Source organism: Taudactylus pleione, unplaced genomic scaffold, assembly GCF_031769625.1.
Source record: "Taudactylus pleione unplaced genomic scaffold, aTauple2 ptg000456l, whole genome shotgun sequence".
NCBI lineage: Eukaryota > Metazoa > Chordata > Amphibia > Anura > Myobatrachidae > Taudactylus > Taudactylus pleione.
This window is the reverse complement of record NW_028284858.1, coordinates 889,370-906,886: the sequence shown is the minus strand read 5'-3', so window position 1 is coordinate 906,886 and position 17,517 is coordinate 889,370. Positions and strand designations below refer to the sequence as shown.

General features: G+C 42.4%; 1 protein-coding gene across 6 annotated transcripts in view; it reads left to right on the top strand.

Annotated features, from left to right (window-relative positions):
* HMGXB3 (HMG-box containing 3) overlaps window positions 1–17,517 on the top strand; it is a 60,604-nt gene that overhangs the window by 9,027 nt on the left and 34,060 nt on the right. For 5 of the 6 annotated variants that reach the window (XM_088448498.1, XM_088448497.1, XM_088448496.1 and 2 more), the window contains exons 2-9: window positions 2,604–2,745; window positions 5,730–5,904; window positions 8,656–9,171; window positions 10,432–10,530; window positions 11,032–11,163; window positions 11,582–11,946; window positions 16,133–16,302; window positions 16,627–16,724. In XM_088448498.1, coding sequence (XP_088304624.1) covers window positions 2,606–2,745; window positions 5,730–5,904; window positions 8,656–9,171; window positions 10,432–10,530; window positions 11,032–11,163; window positions 11,582–11,946; window positions 16,133–16,302; window positions 16,627–16,724 — 1,695 coding nt within the window. In that variant the 5' untranslated portion in view covers window positions 2,604–2,605. Of the gene's footprint in view, window positions 1–1,887; window positions 1,951–2,603; window positions 2,746–5,729; window positions 5,905–8,655; window positions 9,172–10,431; window positions 10,531–11,031; window positions 11,164–11,581; window positions 11,947–16,132; window positions 16,303–16,626; window positions 16,725–17,517 lie in introns of all 6 variants that reach the window. The other variant, XM_088448494.1, reaches the window with a different exon arrangement.

The following is a 17,517-nucleotide window of genomic DNA, read 5'->3' as shown; positions in this document are numbered from 1 at the left end:
TGGAATGCACGCTACTTCCGATTCCGGCTTCCCGATGACGCCGGACTACTGCCTGGCTCAGTCATATCGCGTCACCCTCGGAAGCGTCTAGTCTTAGTCAGAGCGCGTTACCATGGGGACAGTGTGCAGCGTAAGTGAGGTAAACTTCCCCCGCTATCTTGGTGAGACGCAAATAAGGAAATAGAAAGTATATGTGCATTCCAAATTCCGGACACCCTAGTATGTGTCCTGAATATATATAAATATATAAAAAGAAGATTACTAATATATATAAATAAGTGCATGTATAAAATATGGGGAAATAGCAACCTGAAGATATAACAGGTAAGGGAATACCAATGGTATAAATAATTACACATCTTAAAAACAACTATAATCATAATAAATAAACACATAAAAACGTGTAAAGATATATAAAATATTCATAAGAACCATTTGAGTTCAAACCCAATATTTTAAACCCCTTGGGGCTAATGAGCCCATTTCGTATATATACACTTCATCTCAGTTTGTGCCAAAATCTGATTAACATTTTTCTTATGCCAATTATTAATTATGCACCTGTTTTATCCCTAAAACTTTCCTAAGTGATTTGCATTTCATATTATGATACCCTTTAAAGTGTTTGGATAGAGAGTGATTCTCTACACCAGGGCTTGACAAATTTTACTAAAATCTAGTAGTCAGGATGAAAGTGAAGGAGCCAGACCACCGTCCCCCCAAAAAAATTACAGGAGTGAGTGAGGAGCACAGCTGTGTGTTATGAAACTGTTATACACACTATACTAGTCCACAAAATGGTCACAGTAGGCCCCCTCACTGCTATTCACAGCTCCCCTGCTCCACCCCCCACCCTCCAGTAATAAGGACCACATTTCACAAAAAATAATAGTGCCAGAAATTACAGCAAAACCCCCCCTCCCCTCGTGGTCACACCATAGACCCTACTACCAGGGAGCTCTATGCAGCCGGAGATAGGAGACAGTAGACACCCGGGATGTACAGGAGGATCAGCGTAGACTGGGACAGACAGCAGGGATCAGAGCAGGCCAGGATGGAGAGGAGTCGTCAGTGCAGAACGGGACGGAGAGGAGTTGTCAGTGCAGGTCGGGACGGACAGAGACACAGCAGTCACCGCAGGCGACACTCAGCACATGTACTCCTGTGCATGATATGAACACCACAATACTATAGGCACGAATCTCTGCCGGAGCTGATGAGGATCTGCTTTCTCCCTCACTGCAAAATCTAGCAGCCAGGCAGCAAAATCTGGTAGCCATGGCGACCTGGCCCCCGAAATTTGTCGAGCCCTGCTCTACACCATTCTTTATGTTGCGAAGGTGTTCTCCCCATCTTTCTTTTAGTGGTCTGGATGTGCGCCCTATATATTGAAGACCACATTCACATTCCACTAGATAAATACAGTTGTTAGTGTTACAGGCTATGAATCCTGTCATTTTGTATGATTTATTCGTTATTGGTGAATTGGTTGTGTATAATGACTCCTGTACATTAAACAAATTCCACATCTGTGGAACTCCACCGTCTTTATTCTTCCTGATTTTTTTAGTGGTAATGCACTTTTCACTAATGTATTACATAGGTTAGGTGCCTTCCTATATATAAATTTAAATTTTTCAGATATGATGGGTTTTAATATTGGATCTCTTACTAGAAGGTGCCAGTGTTTTCTGATGACTTTTTTTCCCATATCTTTACTCTGGCTATTATAGAACATTACAATGGATAAGGGTATGTTATCCTCCTTCTCTTTATTCTTCGGGACCAATAAATCTTCCATATCTGTATTTTTCATCTCTATAATATAGTCATCAATTATATTTTCTTATATCCTTTTTGATACAAACTTCTGTTTCAAATTCTTAGCTTGATCTTCAAAGACCCCTATAGCCGTACAGCTTCTTCAGATTCTCTGTATTTGTCCTTTAGGTACGTTTACTGTCAGTTGGTTTACAAAAAGTTTTGGTCTTTATTAAACCCCCTTCATTGTAAATAGTCAAATCTAAAAAATGTACTTCTACTTTACTAATATCATACATAAGCTTAATGTTAAAATCATTCTTAAGTGTTTTGCAGAAGATATTAAGATCAATATCGTTACCCTCCCAGACAAGTAAAATGTCAATAAAATGGAACCATATATATATATTTTTGTTTAAAAAACTGTTATTGGTCCATATGCTTACCTCTTACTCATAAATAAATTTGCATATGAAGGTGCAAATCATGTCCCCATGGCCGTACCAGTCTTTTGTTGATAAAATTTCCCATCATACCAGAAAAAAATATTTAAAATAGATTTTATGCCATCTAAAATGAATAAAATCTTACTATTATCCAAATCACTTTTTCTAAGAAAATGTCCTGCAGTTTCTATCCCTTGTGAATGGTCAATCACCGTATATAAGCTGCTTACATCAGCCGTGGCTAATATCAGACAGAAAAATACGTAACTGGTGTGTAATGAATGCTCTGTTTAGTTAAACTCATATAGGTGAGTTTAGCTAAACAGAACAGAACAGCTATTCTGAACAATATTTTATTTATGAATACATTTTTTTAAAGCAGTTTCTTTTGTTTAGAAATGGATGATCCCTTTGATGGCACTGAGGTAACCGTTGAGTCTGAGGAGATGGAGGGGAGCTACATACCTGCTAAGCCACCGATTAAGAAGAAGAAATACAGAGGATGCACCGAGCAGGGAGAAATTGTGAAGAAACCTAGGTAAGGGTTTACAGATGGGCAAATATGTGTCTGTTTAGGAGTATTTGGTGAAATACAAATGGCTCAGATTGAAAGAAAGATCAACTTACCCCTGCTAGTCAATATTAATGATGATGATTTTTATTTCCTCTTCATGATTACTGTAAATGCTTATAGAAATCATAAAGGAGAAAGACAGACATATTTTGTCTACATCCTGGGGGAGAAAATGATGTTGGGGGTGTAGAGGGTCATCGTAGTGGCTTGGCGCCTTGAGAGATCTGTTGTAAGACAGAAAACTTCTCTTGCTTCTATTTCCCCTTCCTGTCGGGAACTTTTATTCTGATTGACCCTAGGGTGTTTTTTTTGTTGTTTTTTTTTTTTTAATGGTGTTGCCTCAGCATTAATTTTAATTCTATTTCTAATTTTAACACTTTAACTGGAACAGAGGTCAGATGCAACAATACAACCACCAGCACTGCTGGATGCCAGGCATGTGCCAAGTGGGTATTGTGCCAATGTCTTATGCTTATGCTGCCCCCTAGTCCTAATGAGGGGCTGCTTTAGGGTCCCACAAATGGAAGGTTTTTCATGTCCAAAATAGCAATAACTAATGATTTCCTTTTTCCTGCTACTTGTTATTTTCGTCAGCCTATCAACCGCAAACTAACAGTCAGGGTAAAAGTGAGAGTTTTTAGAAGTGGAGATGTTGCCCATAGCAACCAAATTGAAAATATTCTTGATTTCCCCATAGTTCAGGTACATGAATAAATAACAGGAATGTTCACGAGAGACTATAACGATTATTTCATGTTAAGTTCCCTAAAAATTAGTTGTGTCACTGTGCTTGTCCAACTGCACTCAGGGTTGATAGTATTGTGAATTAGTTTCTATTATACTGTAGAGTGTAAGTCTTCCTCATCTTACTGCAAATGTATGCATGCAATTATTACAACAGCCTAGGGGTTCCAAGTTTTTGTTTCCTTTTTACCACTGGAAATACAAGCAGTCCAACAGTCGGGATAACATGATCTGCTCCTCATGAAGGACAAGACAGAAAAAACTGGTTAGCATAGCAATCGGCTTCCAAACCCTCAGAGAAATAATGAGCCTGACAGGCACGTTTCCCACTTGGGAATTCCTATTGTGGGTGTCCATCTGCTTCTCTTCTGGGTTCAGTGGTTCAGTTCCACCTCAGATACCTGGGTGAGAGGAATTATGGATCAGTGATAGTTTATTAATCTCCTGAATTCCCATCCCAAATGCTTTTTCACCACTGGCCAACCTGGTAACTGTCGCCTAAGCAGTTGTCATCCCGGTACTCCTCTTTATCAAGAAAAACTGGCAGACCAGCTCAGCCCATTTTCAACTGAAAAGCCCTGAACATTCAGTTGGACAGATTCAAGAAGGAGTGTCTTAGATCTATCATAAAAGGACCGGAACAAGTTCATGGTCTTCATGGGCATTGAGGAATGCTTAATTACATGTCAGCAATGCCTTCTCAGATTCCCAGGTCAGGTTTATCATTTACTTTTCGACCTTTACAATTCACTTTGGGTGTTCACTGAGAGCATGGCAGTCATTCCTTACCTGGGTGATCTGTTCATACAAGCTCCTGTGCAAAAGACAGCTCTGACCTTAGAGCTCCATGGGTGGACCATCAACTACCAAAAGTTTTTTTTTTTTTTTTTTTGTAGGGCTGATGTTCGACAGCAGACAACAAGAAGTGTTGTTGCTGGAAGACCAGATACTTTTATTACAGGGACTAGTAAAGTGTCTATTGTTTCTCAGACGGTCGTCAGTGTTACTTTCCATGAAGGTCTTAGTAAAGATGATCTTGATCGTTGAGGTGGTACTGTTTGCTTAGTTCCACTCAAAGTTGTTCCAGATTGAGCTAGTATCACTTGACCGGTTTATTCATCTGGCTGTCTACAAAGGTGCTACCATACTCCTTTACCATTTAGGACTGGAAAATTGTGATGACAGACTTAATTAGGCTATGCACACTGCAATAATCAGACCAATCAGCGGATCCTGGCATGGTCGGCCAATTATCCTACAGTGTGTATGCAGAACCCAGGGCTGATAATCACATGCAAAGTAGTTGGATCAGATGATTTGATCTGATCTGCTGCTTGACATTTTCCCAAACGATGAGCCAGATTGTTCAGTACATCATTGAGGTGTGTGTCCAGCATTAACCATACAAGGTTGGGACGACCCTCAGTCTGATGGAGACAAAGCTCACAACAAATGTCCTTCAACTGAGAGTAGTGTTAAACACTCTAGTGAACGTACACCTACTGCTGTGGACCATAAAAAAAACAGACAAACCCACTGTAGTAACATACATGAGCCATCAGGGAGGTACCTGGAGTTCCTTTCCCTGGGAAACCAGCAAAATTATGCGATGGATGGAACAGATCCTTCCAGCGATCTTAGTTCATAGAGGAGGTGGAGAACTGTGGAACCTACTTTCACAGCAGCAAAGCCTGATACTCTGAATAATTGTCTGCATTCTGACAGACAGTGAGGTAATGGGGTCAGCCAGATATCAAAATGATGGCATCTCCATTAACCCAAAAGGTAAACCAATTCTGCACAATGATAAGGATTCTGCAGGCGTTTTTAATTGACATTATATTGGTCCCAAGGAATTGTCATCCAACTTTTTTTTTTTTTACACTAGTAGCAATGCTTCTGTGTGTACTGAAGAGGAGTTCAGGTCATTCTGGTGGCACCAGACTGTCCAAGAAGCTCTGCAGATGACAAAAGGCCCACCTTGCATCTTCCTCTATGACAGGACCTGTTAAGTCAGTATGTTCATCATCATCATCATCATCAAGGACTAGCGTAAATGACTAATGCTGGGGATTTTGAAGTATGTTTCTTATGGTTTTGTGATTTGAGTTGTGATGATGTAATGAGTAGTGGAATTAATTCATAGTGTTAAAAGTCCTATTGGGATTGCCACAGCTGACCTAAAACGAATTCTTGTGTTCTAGGTCTGCTTATCTTCTGTACTACTACGACATCTACCTGAAAGTCCAGCAAGAGGTGCCTCACCTGCCCCAGTCTGAGATTAACAAGAAGATAAGTGAGAGCTGGAAGCTCCTGAGCGTGGCTGAGAAGAGCTATTACTTGGAGCGAGCAAAGCTGGAGAAAGAAGGCCTGGATTCAGTGAGTGGCACCTAAAGAGTAAAGACTATCATCAAAATTGTGTATATAATCATTACATAATGAAATCCTGGCTATACTTAGATTTTATGCTGCCATAAACACATATGATTACTATGCTGTGTTGCACAGGGCTACGTCATTGTCTGCATATCTGACCTCAACCAAGTTTTACATTATCTGTTGCATATGAAATAACCTTATGCATAACATGGCAAGTAGCAGAAAAATTGGAACATTTGCTTGGCTTGGGTATTGTGTGTAGGGAACAGTATTTCTGCACATATGGGTATAACCACTCGCCTACTACACACAAAGTGCATATACTGCAGACCTGGCAACCAAAGATTTATTTTATACAGCACAAGCAAAAAATGCCTCTCAATAAGGCATAGTGACAGACATAATCGTAAAACAACTAAAATGACCAATGTCTACTGTATAAATAAATCTGTGGTTGCCAGTTCTGCACTATATATGGCACTTTGTTTTCCATGTGTATGTACCAATGGAATATGAAGTGATATCCCAGACGGGGAGGAAATACATTTGTGAACCCATGATAGGGTAAATTATTCTACTTACAAAGAAACTTGGAATGGTGGTGCTTTCTTTCTATATTACCCAGAGAAGGGATATAGCACCATCTGTTGGATGAAGTTATATTCACATGGTGGTTTATTTAATATTCAACCTACTGCACTGTTCTCACTTTTTTTTCTAAATTTCTTGTGCTGTGGAATTAAAAACAAACACCTGAGATAAGAAGGTTCACCAGATCAGGGATCATATGTCAATATTTATTATATTTATTAATATATTTATCTCTTATTGTACTGTGGAAGAACGGTGAAAAACTTCCTTGATCGCCTGAGGCTTGAACTGACTTGTGTGCGTTTGGTGATCCTACTTTATTTCAGTTATTTCATTTGTTGTATATCCTGGTGTGTATCCAGAGCAATACATAGCCTGGTGTGTATCCAGAGCAATACAAATCCTGGTGTGTATCCAGAGCAATACATATCCTGGTGTGTATCCAGAGCAATACATATCCTGGTGTGTATCCAGAGTAATATATATCCTACACCAGTGCAATATATATCCTACAACAGAGCAATACATATCCTGGTGTGTATCCAGAGCAATACGTATCCTGAGGTGTATCCTTCCAGAGTAAAACATATCCTACACCAGAGCAATATATATCCTACACCAGAGTAATATATATCCTACACCAGAGCAATATATATCCTACAACAGAGCAATACATATCCTGGTGTGTATCCAGAGTAATACATATCCTACACCAGAGCAATATATATCTTACAACAGAGCAATACATATACTGGTGTGTATCCAGAGTAATAGAGTACATATCCTACACCAGAGCAATACATATGCTGGTGTTTATCCAGAATAATGCATATCCTGGTGTGTATCCAAAGCAATACATATCTTGGTGTATATCCAAAGTAATACATATCCATCACCAGAACAATACATATCCTGGTGTGTATGCAGAGCAATACATATCCTGGTGTGTATCCAGAGCAATATATATCCTACACAAGAGCAATACATATCCTGGTGTGTATCCAGAGCAATATATATCCTACACATGAGCAATATATATCCTGGTGTGTATCCAGAGCAATACATATCCTGATGTGTATCCAGCACAATACATATACTGGTGTGTATCCAGCGCAATACGTATCCTGGTGTGTATCCAGAGCAATACATATCCTACACCAGAGCAATATATATCCTACAACAGAGCAATACATATACTGGTGTGTATCCAGAGTAATAGAGTACATATCCTACACCAGAGCAATACATATGCTGGTGTTTATCCAGAATAATGCATATCCTGGTGTGTATCCAAAGCAATACATATCTTGGTGTATATCCAAAGTAATACATATCCTACACCAGAACAATACATATCCTGGTGTGTATCCAGAGCAATACATATCCTGGTGTGTATCCAGAGCAATATATATCCTACACAAGAGCAATATATATCCTGGTGTGTATCCAGAGCAATATACTACACAAGAGCAATACATATCCGGATGTGTATCCAGAGCAATACATGTGCTAGTGTGTATCCAGAGCAATACATATGCTAGTGTGTATCCAGAGCAATACATATGCTGGTGTGTAGCCAAAGCAATACATATGCTGGTGTGTATCCAGAGCAATACATATGTTGGTGTGTATCCATCGCAATACATATCCTGGTGTGTATCCAAAGTAATACATATCCCGGCATGTATCCAAAGTAATACATATCCCGGCATGTATCCAAAGTAATACATATCCCGGCATGTATCGAGAGCAATACATATCCAGGTGTGTATCGAGAGCAATACATATACTGGTGTGTATCGAGAGCAATACATATACTGGTGTGTATCCAAAGCAATACATATCATGGTGTGTAGCCAGAGCAATACATATCTTGGCATGTATCTACAGCAATTCATATCTACATATCCCAGCATTTATCCACAGCTATAAATACCTTGCTTCGTATGCAGAGCAATATATATCTTGGCTCATATTCAGAGCAATATATATCTTGGCTCATATGCAGAGAAATACATATCTTGGCTCTTATGCAGAGCAATATATTTATTGTATCCTTCTAAAAATGTATTAAAAGTAATTAACAGTGATTACGAGATAAGTTTCAAGTAATAAAGAACTTTGTAGTCATTTTCATGTGCAATGTTTTCATTTAAACAGAACATCAAAACCAACTCGTCCACCATGATTTCCGATGTCCCAGGCTTTAGAAAGATCCTCCCTCGTTCAGAGTATATCCTGATACCCAAAAGAACTATTGATGAAGACCGTTCGCATGTGGAGCTGTGTGTGACACAGAGCAGGGAAGCTGGAGCCCTGGTTCCCTCTGCTCGCTTTCCGCACAATGGATGCCAAAATGTCATCACTTTGGATTCTGGACAAATCAGTCTGTCCGAGCCCATGACTGATGTAGAGGGGCTAGCTGAAGAAGGGACCAGTTTTACACCAGCGAATGCTGTGCAGGAGGTTATTCCCGGCAGTGTATACACCCACTGTGCCAGGCAACTGACTGATAAACTGGCCGGAGAAATTATCCTTAATGATGCTACTTTAGAAATTGGAGAGAAGAGCACGTACCAGGCTGCCAGCATGGTGATTGAGGAGGATGGCGGCATTGCCCTGGCACGGTCGGACTTATCTGGTGGAATGTCTGTACTCACAGTTATGGCAATTCAGGTAACTGTGGCAGATGGAGGATTTCACCTCACAAATGTTAAATGATTCTGATAAGTATAACCAAACTAATTGTGTGCCGGATTATACTACCAAGAACCATCACTTGAAGAAGGTGCGGAAGAGCACAACATATTCACCTATTGGCCAGATATGGTAATGCAGCCTATTGATTAAAATTTTTCAGCAAGCTGGCAAAGATATGTCTCCTCTAGGTGCACTACTGGCCACACACATCGGAAGCAGCCATTTTGTTAGCCTGCATTTTAATGACTATTGGTTCATCTATCAAGTCACTAGGAGCCAGTGACACAACTGACTTTTGTCTCTCCTGTATCTCAGTGATTGTGTCTAGTTCCTCGTGAATAGGCTGCTTTCTTATGAATATTGATTCAGCCCACAAAATGGCTGCCTCCATTGTGTGTAAGCAAAGGATCCACTTTGGTAGTAAGAAGATCCTTAAATGTCCTCCTGACTTGTCTTTTTTTAATTTTTTTATTTAACTCTATGAAGCCTCACCGTCTAATTGTCTGTTACAGACAGCAAACCCATTTTAAATCTGTTATATGAGATTAATTTTTCTTCCTTTAGATGTACATGTGTCCTTATACATCTTCGCAGCAAAAACCCCTGTTGGCGTGCCAGGTCCCGTGAGACAATTCTAACCCCAGGCGTCTTTCTGCTGAAAATGCATCTAAATTGCATTGCAATGTGACTTGGACGCACCAGCAGATTGTGCTGATAATTTGATATGCGACACTCGTATATCTGTGTGCGACTAAAGTTGCGTACACACAGTGCAACTTAAATTGACGATCTGAACGATATCGATCATATCGTTATCGTTCATATCGTTCATTTTTTGGCCACCAACGACCTGTGATGCACTGGCACGTATGGTCGATATCGACCATCGTCCGTGCATGCAGGCCAACCTGGTCGATATCGACCAGGTTACTGTAGGGTCGCGATCGTTGATCGCAGGTCGTTATAGTCGTTGGTGGGTACATGGTGTGCTGGATGATTGATATTATATATCGTTATCATTGTCGGTCGCCCCGTGTGTACCCACCATGAGCCTCTGAACCTGTATATGAAGTGCTACAATGTAGGCGGCTGCAGATTTTTTCATTCCAAGTTCCGTTGTGCTTCATATACAGACTCGGGTGCACACAGATACTGTATACAAGTGTCATATTCCCAGTCTTCTGTTTGAAGGTATTATTGGTATGTATTATCTTTCATGGATATTATATCACACAGGACACTGATGATAACTGCTCTGCATCCCCCACCTCCCAGTATATCATGATGCCCATGACGAGTCGCACCATTTCTGAAGCCCCACGACCATTTCAGTTGGTGAGTACTGTTGTGCATCCTGCTTGGTGATCCCTGTTTGGAGTGAGGTGTAGGTACAACAGGCTCATTTACTATACGTGCTATGCAGGTTATGCAATAGATAGAAACCCTTATTCAATAGCCCTGCTTACTGGACTAGAGTAATACTTTTGTGTGGATGGAGAAGGAGGATATCCAAATCTTGTCAATTGTGTTATGGATTTTCTTAATGCGATTGGGATACTACAAATGCAACAGGGCATGTTTTTGTGTTCACAAATATATCAAGAAAGCTTTTGTTATTGCTAGAGAAATATAAATATGTAGTGTTATTTGCAGTATAGAGATATACGTTAGTCCAAGCTACTGTTTTCAGTAAGGTGTTGCCCAGTTTGGGCCTCGCTATTTTTTTGTTACACTTCTGATGTCTCCTGTTCAGCAGCTTCAGTGTATGGAACTCGTTTCCAAATACTTATAAAAGTGAAAAAGTGCAGCACAAGACATTGCACTTTTATATTTCAGGCCACCACCTACACCAGGAGAGGGCGCGGGAGGTGCTCCAACCCCACCTGTACGTTTACCTATGTGACAAGGCACAAACCTCCCAAATGTCCCCTTTGTGAACAGTTTCTGGGAGGAAAATGGATTCCAAAGGTACGAATATTTTTCCATCCTTCAACAGATGAGCAAATTTATATTTCCAAAAGGGAGTGGTATAATGCTAATATTGTCAAATACTGAATGTCTTCCTAACACACTAATCATGATAGCAATTATAAAGTGAGTGCAATATGCATGGTCGTATTACATATGTTACACACTTGTCTTCTCCCCTGGAACGTCTGGTAAATTTCATAGAGTTCTCCTGGAAGAGCAAGGAACCCTCCAAGATCTTGAGGTGCTAACCCATGTGCTTCATATAAATGTATATATAACAATTAGCCACATGGGTTTTTAGTTCTGTTTGCTTACACATATGCTGTAAATATGCACAGCTAGTTTTCGGCAAGTTAATTTTTTGATGATATTGCCTTTTTTTATTTTAACAACATACCATTGTGAATCTGTGCAGGGGAAACAAGCTAAAGACAACCCCCCAACCACCCCAAATACCTCACCACAGCTTTCTGACAGTCCAAATGCACAGCATCAGTCCTCCATCCCTGCCAGAGAGTCCAAAGCAACCGAGAAAGAGAATACTGAGGCAGTCAGTCATCTTCTCCAAGCCTCCCCGCCAGCCCAGAGTGAAGAGTGGGAAGAGGTGATCATTTCAGATACTCATTTTATGTCAAACGTTAACAATGAGGCAAAGTGCTCTGCAAAGGTGCAGACACAACTCGAGAAGACCAAACAGAGGTCAGAACGGGATACCAGCAAAACAGAAAAACCACCTTCAGTTGGACGTTCTGCAGTCCCGTCACAGGCCTCGAAGTCAAGGTGAGTGCAGATTTTCCAGTTTTAAAAAAAAAAAATTTTTTTGAGTCTGCTGGATTTTTTTTTTTTATGTTTAAATATGACATATTTTGTCATATAACTGTAAAACTGTATATATATTTTTTATCTTTTATACAAACTTAGTGACCCTGGTATTGCATGGGGTGTAGAGGGTACTGTCCTGGACCAGGCACTTCTGCTAACTAAACTTGTTCGTTGCTGACTCGTGTTTTGGATGCAGAAACTTATCGTGCGCGCCCCCGCTATTCGCCCTATTCAATTCCAAACCACGCGAAAACGGCAAGCCGCGAAGTCGGAACTGACAGAAAGTGCTGTCAGAAATTGGGAAATCAGCCTGAACCCCTCCCCCCCCCAAAAAAGATGCACTTACATTGGGGATCAATGTAGATGTGCCCGGATAGCCCTAATAAAGCAATTAGGGGTACTTAAGTTGTTTCAATAGCTTCTTATTAGCGTATTTGCACAAGTGTTGAAAAATGGCATTAAGCAGTATTTTTTGGTGAAAATAAGTAGTCCTGTCAAATTTGGGGTACTTGAAAATGGGTGCTAGCATATTTTAATGTCTCTAAAGTGAAGTTTTAAAAATAGTGAAATTCCTCCGTAATACAAACACCTCCAGTTCCAAAAATACTTGGCCCTTTCTTAGAGCACCCCCAGAACCTTATTTCGCTAGTTTTTTAAGTTGTCCCCACACTTTGTGCTTTTACGCCCCCAAAATGAAAGTACCTTTTTGGGCCTGAGTTGGCTACTATTATTACCCAGGCCACGGGTGGGAAAAGCCAATAGACGCTCAGGAGCCAAGGTTCCTGAGAAACCAAGCATCTAATGTGCTATTTCCCCACCCAGTCCGGTCAGGGGTGGGTGGACACCTGCTCTCGGGCCGATGGGTGGAGTCGACTGCCGACGCCTGGGTGGGGGGCATTGTTTCCTGAGGTTATGTGATCGTCCTCAGGGGTCCGCCGCCGCTACATTTTTCGTAACAGCTATTCCTCGGGATACGGAGAAGAGGGTGGCATTGGACCAAGCTATCACAGTTCTCATTCCGATTTCGGAGTTAGAACAGAAACAGGGTTTCTACTCCAGCCTCTTCCTTGTTCGGAAACCGAACAGCTCCTTCCGCCCAATTTTTAATCTTTGGGCCTTAAACACTACACTTTGGGTGGATCATATTCGCATGGAATCTCTGCGATTGGTGATCCACAGCATAGAGCCCAACAAATTTTTGGCCTAACTCAACATCAGGGACACGTACTTTCACATTCCTATTTGGACAGATCATCAATCTCTGCTCCAGTTCATGGTGGGCTTGGCTCACTATCAGCTCCGGATCCTTCCATTCGGTTTGTCCACGGAATGCACATTCTCATGAAGATCATGGTGGTCATGGCAAGTCTGCTGCGCAAGAAAGGGATTGCTGTAATTCCCTATTTAGACAATCTCCTCATAAAGGTCGATTCGGCTTCCGGGTGGCAGGCGCACCTGGATCGCACGGTGCAGGTTCTTCAGGATCACGGCTGGATCCTGAACTTTGAGAAGTCTCATCTCATGCCCTGTCAGTGCCTGCTGTTCCTGTGGGTGGTCTTCGACACCTCTCTGCAGTGGGTGTTCCTCCCGGAGTCCAAAGCCCAGAGCCTCCAGGTTTTGGTCATGAGGGTGCTCTCGGTGCCCCGGCCGTTACTATTGCAGTGCATGAAGCTGTTGGATACGATGATCTCCACTTTCGAGACCATTCTGTTTAACCCGTTCCACTCGTGTGAATTAGAGTGAAAAATTATCTGGAATTGGTCAGGGCGCACGGAGGACCTCTCATCTCAGCTTTTGGTTCTTTCCGCCAGCACGAGTCACTCCTTTCAGTGATGGTTGGTGTCTGATCATCTGCTCCAGGGACGATCCTTGGTCACTCAGCTTGGGTCATAGTGACCACGAACGCGAGTCTCCTCGTTTGGGTGCCGTGGTTTTATGTTTTCGACTCCAGGGTCTTTGGCCGTCTTCAGAGGCAGCCATATCAATCAATGTGCTCCAACTGAGCCATCTATCTAGCTCTGTTGGGGGTCCAGTTGGACAATGCTACGGTGGTGGCGTATGTGAATCATTAGGGCGGCACCAAAATCATGGGAGCAATGGCAGAGGCATCCCACATTCTGTCTTGGGCGGAAACCTTTGTTCCTGCAATCACTGCAGTGTTCATAGCAGGTTTGGACAATTGGGAGGTGGACTTCCTTAGCAGAACCACCTTTCACCCCGGGGTGGATGCCATGACAGTTCTTTGGAGCTTCTGGCTGTTGTATCTCTTCTCCCTGCTTCCCATGTTACCTTGGGTACTGTAGCGGGTCAAGGAGCAGCAGGTTTCGGACTGGCCATGCCATTCATGGTATGCCGCCGTTCTCAAACTGGCGGTGGGTCCCGGCTGGTGTCTTCCACTGTGGCCCGATTTGCTGCTGCAGGGTCTGTTTCTGCACGAGGACCTTCCTCCGGTTGGCTTTAACGGCCTGGCTTTTGTGGACGGCTCTTAAAGGCTAAGGGTTTTACTTCTTAAGTTGTCCGTACTATGTTGCGGGCCCGGAAACCAGTTTCGACGTGCAATTACCACAGGGTCTATAAGATCCACATCTTGTGGTGTGAAGGACATGCTGTTCATACTTCCAGGTTTCCCGTTTTTTAGCCTTCCCTCAGGGAGGCTTGGAGGCGGTTTACGTCTGCCTTCCTTGAAAGTGCAGATTTCAGCTCTGTCTATTTATTTCCAATGGCGTCTGGTCCTGCTTCCAGAGGCTCGGACCTTTTTGCAGGGTGTCTTACGGATTTCAACTTCCATTTTGTCTGCCGGTGGCTGAGTGGGATCTTAACCGGGTCCTCCCTGCTCTCAAACAGGCTCCCTTCCATCCCCCTGGATTCAGCGGACCTTAAGTTCGTAACTTGGAAACTGGTGTTCCTGATGGCCATTGCCTCAGCTCGACGCATGTCTGAGTTGGGTGCTTTGTCTTATAGGCCGCCATTTCTTATATTCCATGATGATAGGGCGGTTCTCCATACAGTCCCTATGTTCCAACCGAAGGTTGGTTTTGTTTTCCACTTGATCCAGGACATCGTCTTTCCTGTGTTTTCTCCGGCGATGTCTTCCTGGGACTGGGACGATCTGGCTCTATTGGATGTTGTCCGGGCTCTGAGGATCTACTCGGACAGGACTTCCTCAGTGTGCAGCACAGATTTTTTGCTTGTCCTTTATGATGCTCAAAAACGTGGTTGGCCTGCTACAAAGCAGATCATTTCCCGTTGGATCCACTCGGTCATATCTTGGGCTTATTCTGGAGCGCGGTGACCAGCACCAGACAAGGTGATGGTGTATTCTACTAGGGCGGTGGCGACCTCCTGGGCGGCACGGCATGGGGCTTCCGCAGAGCAAGTCTGCAGGGCGGCTACTTAGTCATCTGTCCACACTTTTGCTTATTTTTTCAGTCTTCATGTTTTTGCCTCCGGTGTTACGCACTTTGGGCATACAGTTCTCCGGTCAGGCAGCCTGAGCGTTCCCTCCTCTGGGGGCGGCTGTTGAACGTCCCATGGTCCAGAGTCCCTCAGCAGCAAGGAAAGAGAAAGGAGGATTTTTTGATACTTACCATTGAATCCTTTTCTCTGAATCATGCTGGGGGACACTCCTTCACGATCTGTGGTGTTTTGTTTTGACCGTCGTTTACCTACTGGTCTGTTTTTTGTTTATTACAACAGTTTCACTGGGTTACTGCTTCTCCTTACTGGGCACTTTTGAAGTTAGTACAAGTTCAAAACTTCAAAAGGCCTGTTGGGAGTTGCAGAGGGGAGGAGCTTAGGCTTAAAGTGATAGGTCTTAGTTAAGTGCCAGCTCCTATAGCACCAGTAACTCCCATGGTCCAGAGTCCACCAGCATGACTCAGAGGAAAGGATTCAACGGTAAGCAACCAAAAATCCCCTTTTCAGGTTGGATTGTCTTTTAAAAGCAAACCCAAATATGTGACCTACGTTCCGATGTACGAACAATTTTAAAGAGGAACTCTTCTTTTGGGTTTTACCCATGCGTAGGAAATGTGTATTTGCTTATGTAACGCTTTCACATTTACCCTAGCATGTTATAAATTATAATTAACATTTGTTTTGTATTTTTGTTTTTCATTTGTGATTTTTATTTTCTTGATTTTAGAGTGAACCTGACACCCACGTCATCAGCTCACAAAGCACCGGAAACAAAGTGTGTGTCTAAACCTCTCGCTGCTGCTAGGCCGATAAGAGCTATACTTCCAGCTCCTTCCAATTCAAGTCGCGGGGTCAGCGTGGAGAGCGCTGAGAACACATTGACTATCCTAAAACCTGGTAATAAGCACGGGGGGAACGTATGCATCTTAATCGAAAATGTATTGATTTCCACCCCTAGCCAGCTTTTCATGTCCTGCATATACCCCTATCTCTCTATGGCCCCATCCCCTCTACATCATGTCCATATAAAATACATAGAAATAAACAAGGAATTTTTTTTTATATTAAACAATGGCATAAAATTAAAAAATAGACACCGTGATGTGTAAACTGGGCAGTGAGCCGTTCCATCGAGTGCCTGTCTTCTCATAAATCCAGGCCTGACTGATGTATTGAACATGCAGACTGTTTTCAGTTTTATTGCTCTTATATCTTGTGCAGAGATACATAACCTGATCACATCTGGCTGCCTGAAAGCCAGTACATTGAAGCAGCTCGGTCAGACAGTTTTTCCCCAGTCGGTGACACAAGAGATCACGGTAAAAAATATTTTATTTTTCCACCTAGAATATATATATATTTCTTGTTTCCATTGTTGGCAAAACATAGGTATCAGCTGTTTTTGTGTTCTGATGTCAAGTAGAGAGTATATGCTATTGAGTGCCTTGCTGGTATTTATTGTGCTTGTCACTTCGGAAGTGAAATTTTGTTACGTTAACCAACAAAAACAATGCTGAAGTTTATAATGATTCACAATTCCTGGGTAGTGGTGCTGAAATACATGAAAATGCAATGAGTGGTCTCTGTTCCAGGGACAGAGGGCCCGATTCAGACCCGCTCGCTAGGATGCGTTCGCACTCAGCCTGCCGATGTTTGCATTCTGCGCATGTGTACGCGGACCAGTCCATGCGATCGCGAAGCATGGTTGTCACATGGTTGTTTTACACACTGAAGCACTCACAGTGCTTGTGGTAGGGTATGGTCAACCACAAGTGCTGCGTTCGATTCTGATGGTACTCGATGTTACCGAGGGTTACATACACATCCTGGAGATGACGTGCATAAGTGGGCGTCTTAAGACAGGCTGGTGGGTGTCTGCATACACACCGCAATCGCACGCCAAGACATAGTGGGCGTGCTAATACCTTGCCGTGCATTCGCGGATTTGTGTACTTTCGCTGCGTGCGAACACATCTAGCGAATGGGTCTGAATCGAGCCCAGAGTACAGACATTGCAAATTCCACAGGTAAGCTTAGACTATATAGTTTAATGAAATGTTCTGAATAAGAACATTAAAAGCATAATGCCTCTTTTTGCTAGTTGTAAATTTA